This window comes from Xiphophorus couchianus, chromosome 11 (genome assembly GCF_001444195.1).
Source record: "Xiphophorus couchianus chromosome 11, X_couchianus-1.0, whole genome shotgun sequence".
Taxonomy (NCBI): domain Eukaryota; kingdom Metazoa; phylum Chordata; class Actinopteri; order Cyprinodontiformes; family Poeciliidae; genus Xiphophorus; species Xiphophorus couchianus.
In genome coordinates, this window is record NC_040238.1 from 12936135 (window position 1) to 12960029 (window position 23895).

Sequence of the window (23895 nt, forward strand, 5' to 3'; positions counted from 1 at the left end):
TGAACTGATTCGGTTTGGTAACAGTCGCTGAACTTATTTGGTTCAGTAACAGTCGCTGAACTGATTCGGTTCGGTAACAGTCGCTGAACTTATTTGGTTCAGTAACAGTCGCTGAACTGATTCGGTTTGGTAACAGTCGCTGAACTTATTTGGTTCAGTAACAGTCGCTGAACTGATTCGGTTCGGTAACAGTCGCTGAACTGATTCGGTTCGGTAACAGTCGCTGAACTGATTCGGTTCGGTAACAGTCGCTGAACTGATTCGGTTCGGTAACAGTCGCTGAACTGATTCGGTTCAGTAACAGTCGCTGAACTGATTCGGTTCGGTAACAGTCGCTGAACTGATTCGGTTCGGTAACAGTCACGCCCCCTACAGCTGGACTAAACCACTGCGCTGGTGGCTGCTGGAGAACTCGGTGGTTTCATTTGGATCTCAGTTTCTCATGATTAATGCTGATCAGCCAAGCTGAACTTTGTTTACCAGATTTTCAGATGTCGGTTTCTTTTGTTTGTTTAGTCTTAACTGTGGAATATTACGGCGGTACTAATGAGTGGTAATAATGAACTTGTATAACAAGGTTAAAAACATGGGACTCCAATCTTCATGCAGCTGCATCGGCTTCCGGTTTATTTTAGAGGGGAATTAAACACAGTCTTTAAAATCTGTTGGTTTTTTTTTTCCTTTTGCTTGTTGTTTTTTTGTAAAGCATTCTGATTTTATATCCTGGAAGATATTGCATAAAGTTTTACTTACTAAAAAAAACTTGGAAATGTGTTACAAAAGAAGACTGTCAAGAGAAAAGAGAAAATGCAATTTAAATCCATGAACATAAACAGGTAAATATAACTTAATTTTTTTTTTTAAACTGAAAAAAACATAGAACTTAATTTGAAGACTTTAGAAAAAAATCTATTTATAAAAATATTTAACAGGAAGTTGAAAGTAAAATTGCCAACCAGATCTGCCGGCCCAGAGATGAACAATATCTGACCATTTTAATGATGAAATTATGAAAGAAGACTGATATTAGTTATTTCTTTACATTCTTTTTTTAGCTATGTTGTTGTTCTGCACATGCGGGTCGCGTTAGGGTCGTAAACCGTTGACACAGAAGTCAGGTTGCTGACGCATCGTTCCCTCGTATGAACACACACACACACACACACACACACACAAAAATCTGATTTCAGCAAAAGATTGAGCATCAAGTCGTGCTGTCTGAATGCAGCCTCTGAGACGTTGGGGGAACGGTGGTGGTGGTAGCTGGATTATGCAATGCTGTTTAACATTTTAATTTGAGATTATAAAACCTTGAAAGTCATTTTTGTACCATCTCCTTTAACACGGAACAAGCCTCCTTATTTAATCTACTTGACATAAAAATTGCAACTTTACAAGAAAACATTTTCTGCTATTCTAATAAAACTCTGCAGGATTATTTGTTTATGAAACCGTTGTTCTTCTTCTGAACTCAAGCATTTTTTATTTATTTAAAAAAGACAATTAACTTATATTAAAAAGCATAAAAATAATAATAGTAAAAAAGCTTCAGTAAAGAACGAATCGTGTTATTGTGGTGTGCTTGTTAAACAGGCCTGCTGTTTTTGTTTGTGTGTGTTTTTTTTGCCTGTCAGTTGGTTTTATGGCCTATTGGTTTGATTAAATGTTGTTTCTTCGTACAAAGTGACGGAGTAAACAAATAAGCTGGTGAAAACACATTGCGTAATGGCTTCATTAAAGTCAGACAGTTTGGCAGATAAAGTGCGACTGCAAAGCAAATCCAGATTCCCCGCGGGGTTTAACCGAACAGAACACGCTGGTGCGTCGTTTCATCTCGTACCTGAGTTTTCATCTAAAAGCTCCTGCCAGCTGCTTATGTCTGTCTGTACAGTTCTGCATGCGGTAACATTGAGAATCCTGTCGGCTTGCATGTAGTGAAGTCTGCTGGGAACAATGGAGCGGAGGTCAATTAAGAAAACCTGAATTCAGCTTTAGTTTATTTTTGCTTGGTCAAGCTTTGACCAGTGGAGCTCCAGAGAGGAGGATTACTGGAGTCTTAAGCTCCAGATATTTCTTGTTTTCCGCGGCTCTAATTAATCAGGGCAGGGTTGTTCTGCCGGGCTTAGCTGACCCCTTGTCAATTTGCAGCCATCAGCTCGCTTAAACGCGTCTCAGCGGGACCTGGGAGTTATCAGCGATAGATAGCAAGCATTTAATAGGAAAAGCTTCAACAAGCTGATGAGATGCTGAGCAACATAAATGCAATCAATAAAGATTTGTGGTTGGCAATGGAAGATGGCAATTTTAGCCTGCAGACTGAAGTGTTATGATTAGAAAATTGGCCCTTTTATCACTGACTTGCATTTCTTTCTGAAATGTAGTGTTTAAGGGGAAGGGCTAAAGGACAATCATTCACATAATCTTTCTATTTATTGTGGTGTGGGGAAATTACTTTGAGTTTGAGTAGTGGATATTGTCACGATGAATACGCAGAGGACTCAAATAAAGGGAAAGGACGCAGCGGACGCGGGGCGACTTTCTTTATAAACTGAAGAACTGGGAACACCTGCAGTATTTCAAGGGTGGTATCACTTTAGACGCTACATCTGCTCCTTTGTGTCCTTAAAGCAGAGAGCAAATCAACCTGGTAGCAACTCAATGCGTCTGGGCTTCCAGACTGCATGAGAAGGACTTGCTGAAGGTCAAACCAAGCATTAGGATGGGGAAGAAAGGAGATTTAAGCAGAATGGACAGACAGCTTCAAAATAAAAGGCCACGGTATCTCGTTATAACCAAGGTGTGCCGAATAAAACGGGTTGAACCTGGAAGCAGATGAGCTGCTGCTGCAGCAGATAACACCAGCAGCCGCTCCTGTCAGCTGCTAACCTGAGGCTAAAATTCACAGAAAATGGACAGGTTGGAAAATTCAGCCTGGTCTGACTAAACTCTTTTTCAGCTGCGAGATTCAGATGGTTTGCTCAAACATTGAGATAATTTCTTTGCATAAATAATTTAACTTTGCAAGAAAAGTTATATTTTGGCCCTTTGCATCATTTCAACCACCTGCCCCAGCATTCCTGCTGACCATCATCATCCCAATAATGAGTTCAAGAAGCTCAGATCTTTTATTGAATATGAAAATGAGTTAAACTGTATGAAGGTTAGCCCAGTGTTCCTAATAAATTGGCGTGTCATATGCTACATTGTTTAGGGCTTACATTAAACAATCTGACGTTTTTTTCTGTGGGAAAAATGTAGAAGAAACAAATCAAAGATTTTAAGGGATAATACCTGAAGGCATAAACCTGTGTTTATTTCGCAGTTTTTACATTACCTATAGTTAGCATGTTGTCAGCATACAGCTGTTTATGATGGCTTGATAAAATTAGTGATGCCTCCAAATTGACATTCGTGAAGGAGATGCGTCTCAGTGGCCCGTACGCGTTACGAGTGGATAAATGACGAGAGAAAATGGCCCAAACGTCAGAGAAGAAAATTTAAGGCAACATTATCTGTTCCCGGTCAGACCATCATCTCTCAGTGAGACATGCCCAGTCCCTCTAAATAAGACAAACATCTCCATGATGAGCCAGGGTTCTCCTAAAATGTAAGTTTTTATTTAAAAAAAAACCCCAAACAAGACAGAATTCATATTTAGTGTGCAAAGGACTAATACGGTACAATAATTTCCTTCTGTTTTGGATGTAGCTACATCCATCAAGGCAGGTGATGAACTAAAGGTGCAGCAGGTTTGAACCAGAGGTAGTGTGAGCTACAGAGATGCTAAAAATACTAAAAATATAACCTCTTGACAACTGCAGACGCTGTAAAGCTGCCTTCAGGAGTTGTTGAAGAGCGGTGATCTGTGCGGGCGGCAAGTTGTAAATGAACTTTTTAGCTGTTTTATTTAAAATTTAGTTAGAATAATGTATTCTTTTCTGCCTTCTGAAAGCAACATGCGCAGCAGAGCGACTGCTGAAGCACTGTGACGTCGACTGATGATCCCTGATAACTGGAAATCTGACTGTAGCCTCATAGTTGGGTTAAAAGGTCACCATCATATTGGGAATTTTAAAATCATAAAATATAAACACCCCACTGTTTAGTTCAATAAGATGTTCCTTCACCATAGCAAAATGTTTCAACCTCAGACAGAGGTCACAGTAGGTCATGGTTAAATTCAGTCATTAGTCTTTGATTTAATGCATTAAAAACAGGATTCAATAGAATCTAGTCATTTCTGTTTGAGTTGCTCCATCATCTGCAGTTCATTCAGTGCTCTGCGCATGCTAGCAGCTCTAGGTGGTGATAGCTCATTGGCAAAGCTAAATGAAATGGTAGATATTCAATGGCATCCTCCGCCTCAGGGCTTCGAGCTCTATTGACGGTTCAGCTGTATGTTTTTAGATTTACCGCTTCATTTTCCAGCCAGCATGCTCACTTTCAATGTGGCAGGAGTTCGAGATCCGAGATGAGGCACATATGTGAGGGGGGGGAAAAAAAAAACTCAAACCGAGGACCTTTATTACCGTGCAGCTGCTTGGAGCCTGTCTACTGTACAGCACTTTTTGTTACGAGCTACGTGCTGAAAGCAAGGAATAATTACAGAGTCTGACAAGTGATAGGTGCTTTCAGGGGGATTTGTCTGTCAAACCTGACACATCAAACAATTTCTAAACTCAAAGTCAACACAACAAGAGAGCGCCAAACTAATTAGCACAAAAACCCCCCCACAAAAAATCCTAAATAAAAATGTTAAAGACCTGGGAGTTTATTTGTTGTATTTGTTGTTGATGCTTTATGGTCTGTTGGTCAACTCAGAGGGAAAAAGCAAGGCTGTGGTTAAGCTTGAATGTGAGGTAGAAGGCATCACATAGTTTAGTCCTGATAAACCAAAGACCCAGACTTTATGTGCCAGATGGATGGAGATACTGCTGGAGGTTTAAGCAGAATGATGATGGGGTTATAGCACCCAGTAATTTAGCTAAGTGGCTGAAAACACTCTATAATAGCGTTGCCAACAGCATGCACAGCAACTCTATAGATATTTGCCCAAATGTAGTATTCATGAATGTTGCTTTCATGTTTGCCTGTATGTATTTTTAGGCACTTTCTGTGACCCGACAGTAGAAAAAGTCAGGTTTTTATGCTAATGCCGTACATGCCATCCAAAAATGTCAGTCACTAATTACTGTAGATGCAGCTCATGGCAATGAGTAACTCTGCTGCTCTGATCCTTCCAGAACTGGCATGTGGTCACGACAAAAATCAAAACTTTTTGTGCTAAAATTTAAAGTTCATTTCAGTGAACACATCAGATTTACACATTTATTTGAACTGTTAGATTAAAAAAAAGAAAAGAAAAAAAAGACAGTGTAAACCAGTCACTTAGCACAGCTTCCTGGGTTTGTTCTGGCTATGTGATAGATCATGTTGTCAGTTGGGTTTTGTTTACTTTTTTGCTTGGAGAAATGTAAGTATGATGCACATCTCCAGCGGCCATTGGACAAGAGCCAGGTGCAGCTTGGACAGGCTCCCAGTCCATCACAGGACTTTTATTCTTATCAAATCTTTAAATTATTTCGACATTACAACTTCACCTGACAAACATATATGATGGTGTTATTTATTTAACCAGATCCAAATCAAGACACAGAATCCAATAGCACCTTTCCAAGACAAAACATGATTATTTCATCTCATTTTTGCACATTTAATATTCAGGATGTAACCGGCTTCAGAGGCAACTCCGTTTAGCACTTAGAGAAAAATAACCCCTCGCCCGTCAGAAATGAGCGTTATTTTTATATATATGTTACGGAAATGATATTCATACTTGAGGGAAACGGCGCCACGCTCCGTTTTACCGCTAGGATTCGTTTTAAGCAGTCCGTCTGGGCTGGCCGTTTCCATCCGAAGCGCCGCAGCGGTAGCCGGCCGTCACTCTGCAGCCAGCTGCAGCAGAGCCCACAGACTGCGCACCCGGGTAAAGATGACGGATGCATTGGAAATAATATTGGATCTGGATTTTGGAGCCATCACTCACAGGTTCATGACAGGTTACTGATGAGAATCACAACTATTTCCTGTCTTTCCCTGGAGGAATGTGTTGCTTTGGGGCTGGAGGTTGTAACTGGAAGTGATTGCCGAGGTGACATTGACAAAGAACATTTGTTTGTGTTGTTGAAACGCATCAGTTAGGCACCATGTAAGACATCTCCCTTGCTATTTCGCCCGGCGGTGTTTTCAGCGCTCCAGTGAATGCATTCACTTTGTTTATTTTCTTTCTTTTTCTTTTTTTTTATTAGCCAGACCAGATAAACTTTCTGCTGTTCTCGACCTTTATAATCCCGCTGAACTTGAAACCAGGCCTTAATTTCCTGTTTTTTTGTAACTTCCATTGTGAAGAAATTTGAAGAAAAAAAAGCTTGTTTTTATATTTTGGTGTCGGACAAGACTACGAGCATTTCGGTATTTTGTGAATATTACTGAAGAGGAACAGAATTAGGATGAGAATTTTACCACTTGAAAGACACAACCTGTTTTCATTTTGAGAGAAGACGACTATAAAATAGTTTTTTATGACACAATTAAAAGTTGTAATTTGAACTCCTTTAATTAAAGATAGCAAATATTACTGGACTATAAACTTTGTTTTTATTGTATCTGCAAGGCTCAGCCTGACATTGTCATGGTCGAATGATGCCAAACTGCTCTTATTCAAAAGATAAAACCCACAAGCGGTACTGCTGCTAAAACTGCATCTAAAGTAAACAAACACACTGATTGTTTCATGTAATGTTGATTATATTGCTATCTGTAGCAAATTATTATTTAGATTCTATGTAGATTTCAGCAAATGTACAGATTATTTTCCTATTTTGCGCTGGTGTCACAAAGTAACTCAAGTATTTCATTGTGAAATGAACTGAATATCAGTGTGCAGGAGGCCTACAGATAGTAGCTTCTCAACTAGTTTTAAAACATTGATGCTGTACGAATTATGGGATGCTTCGGGTAAATGAAGCTGCAGCCTATGCTGTTTACCGTTATGCATTTCTTTTGGACAAAAAAAAGCCCCAACTCACGGCCATTAACTGTCACTCTATGCATCTGTGTCTTTAGTGATGAACTGTTTGCCTGTACGCAGATTAGCTCTGCTGCTGATGTGAATATAATAGGTATGACAGGATCCTTCTTATGCTCATAATATAATCAACAATCTGGCAAAGTGACGAGTGACTCTGTGCCTGTTTCATTTATTCCTATTCGTCTGTGGAGCACCAGGAAATAAAGCAAGACAGAATGTATTTGCAAAAGTTCAGCATTTGTATCCATATGAAGCTTCACTTGTTGGGATTGGATCATTACCCTGTAAAAAAAATAATAACAAGAATCATAGCATCTCTGTAATTCCAGGTGGTTGGAGGCAGGCATGCTTCCAGAACCACAGGTGATCCTGTTGTGATGTTATTAAGGAAGAATTATTTATTAAAACTTTGAATCATTTTCCTTAACAATGTTCAGCCAGAAGCCCTAGTGACTGGTTGGGAGTGGAGGGGGGGAGAGGTGGGCTGCTGGAGTTGCACAACATGCATGTTATGTCTAACCTGAGCGCTGATGATAGGATGAAAAAATAAGTGGAGAATAGCAAAAACTGCTTGTCCTTCATGGTTAAATTTGAATGTCCAGGGTTTTTTTTTCTTCTTTAATTGCATTTTGAAAGTGATTTAAAATGTTATTATTGCCAGAACGCCTTCGTCTTCAAACTGTCTTTTTCTTAGGGGGAATCATATTTTCTTTTACTTGGCAGGTAGCGATGGTTCAGTTCAGCCAGTTCAACAACGGCCTGGATTAATGAGTTTGTTTTTCAGATCCGTCTAGATCTGTGTCCATATCTAGACCTTTTGGTCCGGCATTTCCCGATGAAGGAGATACGTTGTCATCAGATAATTTACAGGAAGACATGAGGGTCATTTCCCCTACAAAGCCCACTAATGATGTTTCAATTGAATTCACTGCCATACAGGACAAAAGACCGGAGTCGAGATAATGGAGCTTCTGATTAGGCATCTGGGAGTCTGGGATATAATGAGATTGCGTAGGTATGACTTGATTATGGGCCGTTATTTAATGTAAAAAATATATTAAATTTCCAATAACCCCCAAAGAGGCCTTAAGGTCAACAGTTTGGGAGAAGATGATATCAGTCCAATTCACTGTGTTTGCACTTAGAAGTCACTTTAGAGAACCGGCTTAAGCCTCGTCTTTTAGCTCGTGAGGTCATGAGAGAGAGAGAGGCAGTCGTTAACTCAACCAACACTTATTAAATATGTCTGCTTATTAATTATTCTGACTTGAACTCTGTTGACATTTTGTCTGCAGCCTTAAAGAGAGAAAATCACCATCTGATCCAAAAAAAAAAGAAAGTGCTGTAATTCTTTCTGTGGTGCTTAATGCCACTTAGCTGCTTTGTGTCTGATGTTTTCCAGACAGTGTGGAGAGCTTTAGAAAAAAAAATAAAAAATCATATTTGTTGTGTTGATGTCACGACTTGGAACATTTCAAGACGTTTAAATTCTAATTGCCCCCTGAAATTAGAGCGGAGCTGCTGATTGTTCGCTACACAAAGTGCATGAAATGCTTTTAGGAGTTTCTCCGCAGATTCAAAAGCTTCAAAGAAAGTAAACAAAGGAAAGTGTCTTTGTTTTTCTGTGCATTAAAACGTTTTAGCGCAACAACATGAGGTATCGAGTTTAAATCTGGGGCTGCAGGCGTGTTACTTTAATATACAGGAAAAAAAACAGATAAACTTTGAAAGTCTACGTGAATTACCAATGACTAAAGCCTTTTATCAGTTTCTCTTTTCAGCATTCAGAGGCACTAATTCCCAGAACGAGCAGACATGGTTTGTTGTTTGAACATCTCTCAGCGTGCTTGTTTGACAGAACGCACTGTCCCCTCCTGAGTTCTAGCTGCAAGCTCATTAGTGGGAAAGTTGATCAGCTCTGTGTGCAACTGTTTTGATAATTGCGTCTCCAATTTAGGCCTTGAAAATTGTCCTTTTTTTTTTTTCTCTGCAGAAAATGATCATTGGATTTGATTGATTGTAAAACATTAATGAAAGAGAGCTGCTGTGCAAATTAACTTAATGTATTCTCTTTCAGTTTGGAACTGCAGCCTGACACTGCAAGACAAAAAAGTTTCTTTTGTCCTTAAATTTCTGCGCGGCAGTGGAGCCGACTGCAGAGCAGGCAGCATCAGCATGATATTCATAACCTGGAAATGTATATATATCTACCCTGTTCAGCTTTAAATCTTTGCCTTGACACTAAAAGCTTCCAATAACCTTGGACCTCGGCACCACGGATTATAAATTAGGCCGAGCCGAGCCATTTCACATGCATTATAAGAGAGGCACTGCTGTGGAAATGCAGTGCAACAGGAAGCAGCGGTGAGGGTTTGTGAAACCGTAATGAAACGAACCTAATGAAGAGTCTTAAAGATATGAGAGTTTGCCATTGGGACACATTAATATTTAATAATTTGCAACACTTAACATTTGATTCAAAGACCACTCTCAAATATCGGCCTTACAGACTTCTGTTTGCATCTAACTTTTAAACCGGAACAACAGCTACAGCAGGGAATTTCCACCCGTTACCTTTGGTATAGGCGGACAAACTGTTTTGCTTTAAGACTTCTCTACAATGTTTACTATCCATCACGCTCTCCAGTTTCTAAAACCGCTTATCCATCAGGGTCGAAAAGGGTCTGATCTCCGTCTCGTAGTCATTGGGTGAGAGGCGGGGGGACACCCTGGACAAGTCGCCTCTACTGTCCATCGCAGGACAGTAGAGAGACACAGGACAAGCAACCATGGAAACATGCAAACCTAAAGGCAGCTTACAGAGACACCAATGAACCCAACAGTCACGGTTTAGGGAGGAAGCTGGGATGCCTGGAAAGAATCTCTGCTTGTACAGGAAAAACATGCAAACTTCGTGCAGAAAGACGCCCAGCCGGGATTTGAACCCAGGACCTTTTTTGCTGCAAGGCAGCAGTGCTACCACCATTCTGCCTTGTTTAATACAGGTGAAAATTTTATCTCAAAATGCCAATCAAGCTAAGTCACTGATGTCGGCAAATTGCACTCGCATCAGCTCACTGCTGCGTTACTTTAATCCTTCTCTACAAAGCACTTCAGATTGACTGAAAAGCCATTTTTGATGTATCTAAAGCTCAGTCAGAGAGGTGCAGCCCATGCATTGGTCTGTGTGTAAGCTGAGTTATCTGGTAGCCTCTGTGTGCTATGACCTTGACTTGGAGAGTCCTTATCCCAACCCAGTGAGTTTAAGGGAAAAAGAAAAAAGAAACAACAACTTTGTGGTCTAAAGACGTCTCGGGCGTTGCTTAAGCCTGTTATCTGTGCATGCCTGCCCTGCCGCCGGCACACTTTCTGCTCCGTTGTGCTTGTTTTCAGCCGTCAGCTTGGACGCCACCACAGAGCTAGCTGGAGCTGTACAGCGGAGACATGGTGGTGGCTGCTTTTAAATTACAAGAGTAAAAGCCAAATGCCCGTTTTAAGTGTCTACGCTGCAGCGCTTCACATAGGGAACATGCTCCATGATTTGGTTTGTGTACAGGGCTTTCTGACCAAGACGGACGGACAGGCAGACTTTCTTTCCGACCGCCGTTGTGAACACGGACTTCCGTGATGAAACATGTCTGAGTCGGCATTCAAATGTGTTGTTTGTAATTAAAAACAATTCAAGCCTTATTTCTTGTAACTGTGAAGACATCGTACGTATGTTTGTGAGTGAGTGAAAAATAAACTATAGGAAGTAGGGAAGTACCCCAGGTGCTTCTCTTTGCTGGATTCTTTTTTCATATGGAGATTTTTTTATTATAACAATTTAATAAATAGAAAGTACTCCCAGTCAATTATTTCTGTGCTTAGCTGGACCTCTTTCCTGTTCAAGGCAACTCATGGATTAATAGTTGGAATTAGCTGCTTGTATTTTATTCACATAGAAAATACTCCTGGGACGGTGGTTTTGTCTTGTTTGAATCCACTGCATTACAGGTTTATTAGACTGGATTGTGTGTAGCTGAGCGTAACTATGTCAAGGTTGTACAAAATGAATTGGAAATGCTTTAATTGAATTGGGGCCAAATAAGTTTTAATATAACTGGAGATGAATTTGAGTCGTTTAAAGTTTACTCAGATGTTTCGTTTCCATTTGTTCCCATGGGAATAAACATAATTTAACCAAATTCAATCACTCATCTGGAGCTTGTGGACGAGCATTTTGGATATTTTGTGTTTATACAAAAGTGTTGAAATAAAACTATGTAGTCGGTTCACTGTTAAGTGGTAGCTGACAATAAGGACGTTCTTTCCTCCTGTCTGTGTTCTCGCAAAGACAATTTATTTGACGACGGTGTTTGAACTGTCACAGCTCTTTACTTATTCGCCCAGTCATAATGGAAAACATTTAAGTGGCATCCAACAGCATTACCATTTCAGTTTCGGCAGCAAAACCAATTTCTGGACCGCTCGCCAACCACAGTTATTTACAACACTCTTGTTTTTTAAGTCATGAATTTTCTGAAGAGGCTGAACATATTGCAGAACCATTCGCTGATTCATTTAATCCGGATAGAAAATGTTTTTTGGTTCAGGGAAAGAGTTGACGCCTGGCTTTCCCAGCCCAACCCTTTGCTAGTTTGCACATGCTGAGCATCGCTTCCCCCTGATGTGCTGCATGTTTGAAATTGTAAAGCACGACTTACTCTCAGTGGGTCACAGTATGTGGTGAGTGGTGCCGCTGACTTTAAATTTTTTTTATTTTTTTTTATGAACTTTTAATTACAGACTAATGTTGTCATGTTTTGATGCTTAGCAACATGATAGTAAATAAGTGATCATGTAGAATTATCTTTGGACTTCAGTTTATGCTTTTTTGATTCTTTATTTCCCCAAAGCTTCCCCCACAGAAGCCAGAAATATCCAATTTTAATCTGAAACTATGGAATCATGTTAAATTCTTGAGTTCCTCCAAGGTTTTATGATTGTTTGTGATGCTTTATCACAAATACTGACTTTTATAACCGATTTTAGAAGTATTTGCAAAGAATTGTGCAATATTGTGCTTATGTACGAGAGTAAATGTGACTTTGTTCCTCTTCATGGCGAGGTAAGTTGGCGTAAGAAATACTGCCACCTAAAGGTGGGAGTTAGAAGTCGCATTATAAAGTGGTTCCAGTGCACTAAATGTGTCTGAAGATGGACCATGTTAGCGATGGAACTGGATCATTTTCAGCTCACTTAGTCTTGATGGTGATCAGAACGTGTTTGGTGTGAAAACGTGAGCAGCATTATTTTAGTATCCGAGTGTGAATGTGTTTATAATGTAAGTTATTACAGTGGGTTTAAAAAGGCATAATTGGTCTTAGCATCGACTGCTCTGGACACTGAAGAAAGCCCAGTAAGTTTAAAGTGAAACAGCTGAAACTGGAACTCAAATTAAAATGTTTCCCGGACTGGAGAAATAACACGTCCACCTGTGAATGCTGAGATCGGAGGTGTTTCTCCTATGAGTTCCAATTCAGGCGAGGTTTCTATGAGTCTATTGAACAGTGCTATTAAAAAGGTGACTGGCCTATTTCTGTGCAAAGTCACTATTGGGTACAGTTAAGCAGCAGCTGATATAATTATGAAGACAGCCTCCTGCTGCGAGCTGGATGAGTGGGCTGTCGACAGCTGAGTGGAGGAAAGGAAAGCTCCAGAAAGACTTTGCAGTGGGGCCATAATTAGTGGCGAATTTTTCACTGGGAATGTGTGGCACTGCGTGGCGTGTAGCTGTGAGACACACACTTAAATGTACTACTTGTATTACAGTCACATGGTTCATTCATTTTGTCATGACAAAAATCACAAGGTTGAACACAGTCCCACTTTTACGGTAGAATTTTCTCCATTTCCATTAGCATGTTTCCAGTTTTTCCTGTCCATCATAACGAATAAGAGATCTATATACATATTGATAAACTGATGGATCAACTGATAAATAAAACCAGATGCATATAAAATAAAAATATACATTTAAGTCGAGATGGTTGAATAATTAACAGCTAATGATGATTGTCTGTTTGCTACTTCACCAGTGTTGTGTTCAAGACCACCTAACCCGAGACCAAGACAAGACCAAGACCAGAGTGTATCGAGACCGAGACAAGACCAAGACTTTTAGGGTCCGATACCAAGTCAAGACCAAGACCGAGGGAAGTCGAGACCGAGTCAAGACCAAGACCAGCGCCAGTATGTGACAATAAAATGTGAAACATGATCAAAATCACTAAAATTGATCTAAAAGACCCACATTCACGTAAAAACACCTAGATATTTTACACAGAGAACTGGAATAAACATAAACATCTTTATTTAGTACTTCTATGTTGTAATCACAGAATTTCAAACAATCAAAGTCGATCAAAATAGTATTTTCTCTGCCTTTCATGAACAGTACATACATTTATGTTGTTTTTAAATGTGCTATTTCAAAACCATGTGCAAATATGTAAAACTGAAAAAATGCCAATCATTTCTCTCTCGTATACAGATTATAGCTACATTATATAACTTTTCTTAAATAAATCTATATCTATCACTAAGTTGTGACAATATGTTATGAGACAGATAATTTGTTGAAAAAAAGATTGATCTCCTTCACTTCCTCCCTGAGCGACTACTGCCATCTGCAGAAATACAAACCCCATTGAAATACGTGCACAAAAACATGACTGACTTTTATCAGTTCTAAGACCCTTTTGCTGGATCAGATGGTTTGTTTTTGACCAAGCAGTGTATTTCTCCAGTTAGCACTGGGAACATGGAGAAAAGGCAGAGGAGCTCAATATTTTCACAGCTTGTCGGTCTCATAACATACTGACACAACATAGTGACATAAATATATAAAAAAAAACTATATAACTTTTACAAAGATATTTTTTTGTTTTAACAAAGTTACATACTGCATCTTTAACTCTGCTGTTGAATGGATGTAGCAACTTATACATAACATACATAATAAAGAAATCTGACATTTAGAGGCCCAACTGCATGCGTTTCAAAAATAAAATTATACAACTGGAAGCAGTTTCATAATACGCCAAAGCTTTAGAAAACGTCAATGGCAAAACTCGAGAACAAGGATAACCATGTAGTTGAACAGTGGTTGAAATAAAGTAGGTGATACATAAAATTAGTTTAAAGTAAGGTTTCATTGCACTTCAGAAAGATTAGAGACTGCAGCATTTTTGCACCTAAACGTGCACGATGGGGTCTCATTACAATGCCTCCTCGACTAAAAACCCTTTCCACTGGTGCAGAGGAGGCAGGGACGGATAGCACTTTCAAAGCCAAATTGTGCAGTTGAGGATATTTGGACTGGTTTTCTCCCCAGAAGGCAAGAGCATTGTCACTGTCACAGTCTCTTATATCATTAAAGTATCTGTTTAATTGTGTTGCAATACTTGAATTCTGGACAGAGGAGCTGTGCTTCTTATGTGCCTTGTAGCGTGACAGAAGTCGAGGGCATTTGGCTGGTGGCGAATGACTGGTTGGATCCACATTCATGGCTTCTGAGCACTTGTCATCTGTACTCTCCATGTTCTCCACCCCAAAGATCAATGTGTCTGAAAAACACAAACACAATGACTGTGTTAGTTTTCAAGAACTTTGAGTGTACAAAATAATGTTTATGACAAAAGTAAACTGATGAAAAGAAGACTATAAATTCCACTTTATGATTTAAGGCTTTATGTGCTACGAATTTAAGACATTTTAAGATTTATAATTTTGCAAATAAGACTTTTTTTTCAGCAAAGAAAAATGCATACCAACCTGTCAGTGTCTTCTTAAGTTCATCTCTGAACTTCTTCACCGATGCTGCATTACCTCCGTTGGTAACATCTAAATCCACCCAGCTTAAGCCAAACTGTGGATCCAGCATGGCAGCAAAGAAGTACACATCATGGTTAAAAGGTTCCTCTCTTCCACTGTCTTTGGCCATGTTTGTTTTTGTAAAGATTCCAGAAAATCTTTTCACCAGAGACTGCTGGAGGGCTCTGACCAACGGCCGGCACTGCATTCGGGTCTCCTCCATCTTGAGGAGGTGTGTGTTCAAGTCCAGTACAGTTGGAACCACCATACTAATAGTCACTGATCTTTCCCCTTGGGTCAGCTCTGTTGCTTCAGCAAATGGAGAAAGAACTATACATAGCTCCTTTAGCTGGTTCCACTCCCGCGCACTGAACACGACATCCTCATAGTCTTTGTTGCACATTTCACTGAGTGATTTGTGTTCTAGAGTTGTAAGGGCCTGTACTTGTTTAAATGTACTGTTCCAACGAGTTGTATTTGCAGCTGGAACACTTTTATTGGTGCCAAATGCAGCCTCAAACTTATCTTTAAATTGTGAGCTGCTATGTAAAAGGGTTGCGAACTTTGACGTTTTTGCTATGGTGCGAGAAATGGTCTTGACCTCCTTCATACCATTATGCACAACTAACTGGAGAGAGTGTGCAAAGCAGGAAAGACGTTCACCAGATGACCATGGTAAGTCAATGTCTTCCTCTGAATTAATGTCCTCCCACAAGTGCTCGTCATCTAAATTATCCTCTTCACTCTCACTGTCATCAGATTGCTGCTGGGGCATGTGTACTTTGAAAGCACATTTCATATTGGGTGCATTGTCTGTTATGATATAGCTAATTTTGTCACGAATACCATATTCCTCAGTGATCTCCTCAAAGGCAGACGCAATGTGCTCTCCAGTATGCCTCCCTGTAAAACGCCTACAGTCCAGCAGGTAGGATTCAAGTGCATAGCAATCTTTAGATTTGTAGCACACATGGGCAGTCACCCCAAGAAAGGAGCGTAGCCTGCGATCAGACCAAAGGTCAGTTGTTAATGACACAGACGACTGGGTCTTCAGTTTCTCCAAGACAGTTTCCTTGACTTTTCTGACCAATTCTGGAATTCGTCTCTCAGAAACTGTTTTTCTAGAGATTGGTGTGTATTTACTGTCCAGGACTTCAAGAAAGTGTTTAAAGTGTCCATTTTCCACGAGGGAGAGGGGCAGACAACATCCAATGATCAAATCTTGAACAATGGCTTCACTGATGGCTTGCTGCCTTGGTGATTGTGGGCTGTAGAGCTGCACTTTCTGTGTAAATAACGATATTGTTGGCTGTGTGACATCACTCTGTTGCCCTGCCTTGTATTCCAGGAACCTAATAAATAGGACATAGAAATCAGTTTATCTGATCATATGAACATCAATTACATAAGAAAACAACCTTAAAAATAAGTAGGAACTTTACAAATACATGTCAAATATGTGTAATGTAATGTTACTAGAAACGCATGTAGATAAACAAAATGCAAATCAATGGTATTTTGGCCATCACATTTTTGAAATGGATAAACAAGTAAGTTAAATGACTGATATGGTATGAACCATAGAGAGTGAACTGGTAAAAAGTTACTTATTGACCTGAAATTGTAAATGGCAACATAACAATGTGGTTTCTAAAAGTAATTTGCCTATATCCATACAAAGCAACTAATTTATTAATTTTTCATAAGGTGAGGCATATTAGTCTCTTCACTCTCTGCTTATATCTATAGACTAGTTCCCACAGCCAAACAACAGAGCATCACCTCCACGTCTTATCTTCAATGTCAGGAGCTATATCCAGCTCCTAAGGTCAATGTAACTTACATTGACCTTAGTTCATAATTATGAGACAGTGAATGAATTCATTCACTGTCTCATAATTGTTTTTCATGAGAAAGAAAAAATCTAACTTAGGAACAGGATGTTATTATATGTCCAGTCGACTCAGTCTCTCAAGGTTAACTGCATTTGCTTACTTCCCTTAATAATGTTAATTGTAGGACCAATGCAAGAAAATACAACTTATTTAAGGTTAAGCATATCAGGTTTGGCACATTAATAAATTATATATGATGGCTTTGGAGACATTGGGGTTACCCACCAGCACAAGCCAGCACATGCTGACAGAACCATTACGTTCTGTCATGGTTACGTTACAGAACGTAACCATTACGAACCATTAGGTTCTGTCATGGTTACTTATTGACAGAACCATTACGTTCTGTCATGGTTACGTTACAGAACGTAACCATTACGAACCATTACGTTCTGTCATGGTTACTTATTGACAGAACCATTACGAACCATTACGTTCTGTCATGGTGACTTATTGACAGAACCATTACGAACCATTGTTCTGTCATGGTGACTTATTGACAGAACCATTACGAACCATTGTTCTGTCATGGTTACGTACGTCACCTTATTATGGTTATTAAACATAGGTAGAGACTTCCACATCAGTCTTCTCCTTCATGAGAAGTATTGAACAAGAACCAAAATATATTACGATTATCTATTCAGACTTTTATTTTTGCTCTGCTTCCACCTATGTGCTGCAATCCACTCATGAAGCCGACAGAAATACGGAGACATGTTCAGGAAAGCTGTAATTGAAACAGCGTTGTCCATGCACAACACGAATCAACACTTCTTTAAATTAAATCAGTAATGTCCGACATGTTTTCACAAACACTACTAGGTGACAACTTGTGCATCAAGCTAGGTGGCAAATAGCGGATAAGAAAGGAGAACATTCACCCTAAAAGATAAAGCACACATATATAACTTTAGCTAACTTAATATGTGTAGCTAATATTGAAATAAGAACTGTGTGATGGCCGGGTAGAATAATTTTGATACCGAGGAAATTGCTTACGTTAACTTGCTAGCTTTCCTAATATCACTTTTACACACAGCTTACCTTTCTTTGTGCTTTCTTTCAAGGTGTCGTCGATAAAAGTTGGACGTAGTCCCCACCGTCTCTGATAGTGAAGCACTGCAGAACTTACATTGCGCTGTATGCTTTTTTCTCAATGTTGCTTTACAAATGTATTGTTTGTGATTTAAATAGCCAAATTTTATAACCGATGATTTGGCCGACATCTTATCCCCTTCTCAGACAACCACTTGTAACTTTCAATCGAAGTGCTGCAGTCCGCGCTCAAGGTGAAAGGGGGTGGGGCGACAGCAGTTAAAAAAACAACAACATGCATTTACCAATGAGACGGGTTATTGCTTGGATTTGAATCAGGAGTGCATCCAATAAAAAGAAGGATCTTAAAGAAATTGATACTGATGATTTAGCGTTATTTTCACAGTTGTGGTCTTGACCGGTCTTGAAATAAAATACCGAGTCCTCAATGTCCGAGACCGAGACAAGACCGAGACCAAATGTGGTCGAGTCCGAGACAAGACCGAGACTATCAAAAAATGGTCTTAAGACCGGTCTCGAGACCAAGACCGTTTTCGAGTACTACAACACTGTACTTCACCATGGAAACGAGGAGCAGATTAAGGCAGAGGCCCTTTTGTCATTTTTGTAAAAACTGGAATGTGAAAAGACTTAGTTTTTTTTTTCTTTTACCAACAATTTTATCATTATCAGAGGTGCGTTTGTCTATCAACAAATATAACCTCGGACACATTTTGAAGTTGTGCGCACTGACACCCACGTTGCTCTGAATAATGCATTTTTCTGTGGGCTGTTGATTTTACTGAGTGTCATTATTGCATTATGTTGATTGGAGGAAAGGGCGTTTGTCATTTGGGGAAATTTGAGATGATTGATGTCACCAATCACAGTAAGGGTCGCTCCTCCTGTTACAGAATGTTTTTTTTTTTTTTCCTCTTTACTGACTGATGACATCCAGTCACAGCTGTCACCTTTGCTTACACTCGTTACACCTTTCCACATCATTACAGTTAGCAATAGTGGTTATTTCACTAATATAAAAACAGCGGGGAATTTCTGTGGGTGGAAATGTTAGCTGTCCTCGGTGTTCACTTCCTACAACCTTTTCATTCCGGCAGAATCACCAGCATTTTCTGTTATGAATGACCATGAAAGGCAGTGCAGTTTATCTCTCTGGTGAGTTTAGGTGGAAGAATGACGGGGCACTAAAGGAATGTCTAGATTACCAGAGTGGGGCTGATTCACAGGAAATAGATGCTGTTTTTGGAAGAAACCTGCAGTAGGTGGAACAAGAACCAATGTCATGCAAGTCTTCATGAATATTTATGACTGTTGTCAAAGTGTCATTTGGTAAATCATGATGCTCTTAATACAAAGTTGACATTATTCAACATGTCTTTTGAATAATGTCACTTTATTTTGTCATACCAAAATGTCTTATGATTTCTTGGGATCATGATTAACCAAGAAATCATGATCTGGCATAAATTTGTTATAAAAGTATTTTGAATATTGTCAACTTTGTATTAAAAGTGTCATGATTTACCGAATGACACTTTATGACAACAGTCATAAATAATCATGAAGACTTACTCACCTGTTCATGACAGGTGTTATGTCATGTTTATGACGGTGTCATGACCGTCTTATTCACAACCCGTCAAATAAAATGTTACCAAGTTATTTTTAGGATAATTCACGTATCTGTGGATTTTGTTCATAGAGGACATTTAAAATATTCTAAATAAAATGGAGCTTGAGAAGCTGAAATATCTCAATGCAATGTTAAGTGACGCACTATTGGCTGGTGTTTGCAAAGCAGCCAATCAACGTGCACCACACATTTCTCTTACAGCTGATTGGCTGAAATCCTAGGAGTGGCGATAAGGAAGACAATAGATGTTAGCTTCTGTAGTGGTGATAAGACGGTTTCCACTGCACCTGTTAAGGTAAACCTGTTGATAAACCAGGAGGTTTTAAGGGTTTTTAGAGGGAGTCTCCAATGTTCTCTGATTTTAGCTACTCACAGGCGATTGTGGCTGCAAGCCCCACTGAATGACTGTCTACTGACAATTGTTTTGCCAATATTGCTGTATTTTATGCACCAGGCAGCCATATTGAAGAAATAAAACTTCTTTGGGCATTTCTATTTTTTTTTCTATCAATTTGCAACTATTGAGTTGAAATCCTAATTATACCAAAAGTACAGTCATTTAAACAATCATCAACCATTCAGACAGTATCAATGAACATTAATATTTTAATGTGACTAGGTCTTGGTAAATTCCCATCTTTTCTAAAACTGGATTAAACTAGTAAATGAACTCCCTGAGATTCTTGCTTTGCTCCTATTTCTGTTGTAGAGCAGTGGTGGTGTTGTCAGTGGTGGCTCCTACTGTTTGGGAAGAGAACTGCAGCAAATGAGCCTTTTTTTTTTTTTTTATTTAACCCCCGACTAGTCCAGTTCAATTTATTTTACTGTGAATGTATGGAAAATAAGTTAAATCATTTAAAAACTGCATTTTCTCTGAGATTAAATTCATTTAATCCAAAAGATTTAAGTGGTAAAAAAAAGCCATCAAGGTACATCTGAGGGGCAAATACTGTCACAGTGTCTGTCGTTCCTTCAGATGGTGGTAATTAAACAGATGGAAAATAAATCAATAGAGCTTAAATGTACACCTTCATGAATGTGATCCACTTCCCTTGCAGGTGAGCCATTAATATTAGCACTTAGATGGTAAATGGTGTGCGCCTGGCTCAGGGTGAAGGGTGATGAGGAGTAAGGACATGAGCTACAGATCCCTCAGGCTGACTTTATTTAAAGGTCAGCTTAAAATAGAAATCTGAATAGGAAGTCGCAACATGTTTGTGTAGCTGCACGACTCAAAGCTCTTTGTTTAATTTACTTTGTAAATTAAAGTTCATTGCTGTGTGAACTGTTCTGAAGTTGTCATTTCATTACTAATCTTTTTCTCTTTCTCTCTCCCCATCCGCTGCTCCTCTGCATCGCTGTTCAAATCTTGTCATCAATAGGTGAGTTGGCTGTTAAATTTTACTTTATACATCATAAAAGAAGCACAGAGGAACAAGGTGAAAGTAATTGGAACGTTTTATTAAAACAGATGGTACTGAAGGCTAGGCTGGGTCTCTACTTGGTGTTTGTCTTTAGGCCATCTATATTTCAATTTGCTTGGATAAACTCGGTCAAATTTACATTTATCACCTCATATAAGCATATTTTGTCTGAGTAGAAAGCATACAGCTGAGACACATTTGAAAAATGAGATTTATATGTTAGAGTGAAGTTTTAAAGGTCAGAAGTCATAAATCCTGAGCCATTTGGCTACAGGAAGGAGTCAGTTTTTGATATTGAAGGTGAGGCTTTTGAACTTAAGAGCAAGAAAAGGTCAAGCATGGTGGTGGCAGCATCATATTGATAGTCTGTTTTGTTGCCAGTTAAATTGATTTATAACACAGAGTGAAATGGGAGAAAGAGGGAGGACTACCTCCAAATTCTCGAACTGAACCTCAATCAGCAACTAGATGGTTCAAACCTGGATACAACCAGGTATCATGAATGTCAGAATTAGCCAAAAGGTTAAAGTGATCGCAGGCATGCGTCGACCTTTACTGTAGAACTGACGGAGGAAGAGGAGGAACTGATCACCAAGACGAAAACTGCTTTGCTAAAAATGGACAATATGAGATTTACAGACTTATCATCCAACTGTCCAGCTTAGTGGAAACAAAGTCCTGCTGTGTTTCATGGTCAATGATGCGAGTGTGTAATGAAGTAGGAATACTAGCTCCAAATCCTTCACATTTGCCTCAAATCAACAAGATCAGGATTGAATCCAACATGGCGACGATCAGCCTGTTCCAGAAAAACAATCAGTTGTATTGAGCTCTACCAGTTCTGCCACTGGGTGAAATCTGGGTGAAATATTCACCCGGAAGGTTACCAGGAGCTTGTTGAGGGCTTAAAGAAGCCTCCGGTCGAGGCACAATTGCTAGGAGAGAACGCACCTTTTACTTTTTATATATAAATTTAACCTTGTGTAAGTTTCAACCTTGTGTACAGTGGACATCCTGTATTCATGGGGGTTATGAACCACAACCAGACATGAATACTTGAGTTCTCATCTGATGCCTACTTAAATAGTTCACACACCAAATATACCTTAATATACACAGTGGAAACCATATTAGCATTACAACAGAAGCTACCTACTGCAGAAGCTAACATCTAGGCTAACATCCATAGACTTCCTTACGTTCCCTCTGGGAGGTTTAGTCAGTCAGTGGCAATAAAAATGAATGGTGCACCCAGATTGGCTGCTTTGTAAAAGCTAGCTAGTGGCATGTCAAGAAACAATGAGCTGAGGTATTTCTGGGTTGGATAATTTTATGCACTTGGCCTTCCGGATGGGAATCTTATGCTGTCGGTTCAAACAGAATGTTGTTTTCATAAATGTGAGTAACTTTATTTTGCTCTTGGGTCACAGTCTCTTGGATCCAATCTGACCTTTGCAGAGACTTACTGTAGTAAGAATCTCTTCTTTCTAATTACCAAGTTGCTTTTGTCGGCTGAACAACTCCTGGAGGACCTAATGGTGTATTTCAGTTACTGCCTGCCTTAATTTCATCCAGACCACCTCCCTGTAATTGTCTACAGTAAATAAACTTTCCTCTTTGCAGTTAGACATATGACCATGGAGGTTTTTTTTTTTGCAGAAAAGTATTTGGCAGCTCTAACAAGTGGTTTCTAAAGCTCATTCCTTGAACCAGTGTTTTGGACTACATGGCAGTAAACGCCAGTCACAATAACTCAGAGGAGTAAATAAAGCTGAAATGAACCTGTCAGCATTTCTTTCATGGTCGTGGATGTTGTGAACATGACAGCTAGTCTAGTATATCAGACATGACTGTAATGATTTTCTTCTGATATTGTTTCACATAATAAAGTCTGCGTATAGCACACACACAAACACCTCCTCATGACTCCTTACAAAGTTGCATTCTCGCATTTCAAAGAGCTCATAAATTTTACAAGCTTCCCCCCGTTTGGTTTTCATTTTGAATTTCCAAATCTGGTTGTGATTAAGCCGCTTCGCCAGACTCCCTGGATGCCGTCCAAGGCCCTCGCCGCACGAGTCCCGCCTTAAACGCTCCTGTCTGCCGCTGGCTGTCCACCTCCGTGCATTTATTGAAAGGACAAGCCCCCTGCTCCGGCTCCGCCAGCTAAACCCCGCTGTCCTGGGGTCCGCGGGTCTTCTCCATGGGGAGTATCCTGTGTCAACCTCCTTGCTCTGTGACGTGATCCGTCATGGAGCTTTCCTTTCAGCTGAAATTCATCATGGTCTGCTCAGACCTACACTAGCATGTCATCCTAAAAACCCAGAGTTTTCCATCAGGAGACCTCACAGTACTTAGAGGTATGGGGGGGAAAAAGGACTTGGCTTAGCTTGGGTTTTGCACAGACTTATTTACATTGTACATGTTAATAGGCTGGTTTATTAAAGTTACACAAAACAGCTGCTGTGGGATTTGGGTGGGTTTGAATCTTATGCTCCCATCTGAGTGGAGACTCTTCATGCCTGCTTTAATTCTCTCCTGACCTTGGTCCATAAACCGTGCTTCAAGGAAGTATTTTAGATTTTTATCAAGAAATATTCAAATACAATCCAGACTCATTCAAAACTGTGCGTGGCAGCAATTTTATTAAACATCATTTTACTTTTACTTCACTCGTAGAGTGGTGTAACTGTAGGAGAAATGTGTGTGAGCTGTGCCAAGAATTGTCCTGAGATTATTAAAGTCTTTGAAGCAAAGATCTTCGATTTGATCCTCCTCATAGCGAGTGTTCGTTTACTCTCGAAGGTTTGGATCGATAAAATGTTAAATGAATTTGACACCAAGCTACATTTAAAAAATTTTTTTGGTAAATTTTTAAAGTTTTATCTTGCACACCGCAATGGAAGCAGCGTCAGCGGTCGAGTCGCAAGATTAAAT

At 39.5% G+C, this 23895-nt stretch overlaps 2 protein-coding genes across 14 annotated transcripts in view; one reads left to right on the plus strand and one right to left on the minus strand.

Annotated features, from left to right (window-relative positions):
• ncam1a (neural cell adhesion molecule 1a) overlaps nucleotides 1-23895 on the plus strand; it is a 295827-nt gene that overhangs the window by 41993 nt on the left and 229939 nt on the right. The window lies entirely within an intron of this gene.
• Nucleotides 13605-15556, minus strand: LOC114152651 (uncharacterized). The gene is made up of 2 exons (XM_028030597.1): nucleotides 14909-15556; nucleotides 13605-14700 (listed from the first exon to the last, which is right to left on the minus strand). The coding sequence occupies exons 1-2, from the start codon at nucleotides 15348-15350 to the stop codon at nucleotides 14273-14275; spliced, it is 870 nt and encodes a 289-aa protein (XP_027886398.1). The 5' UTR covers nucleotides 15351-15556; the 3' UTR covers nucleotides 13605-14272.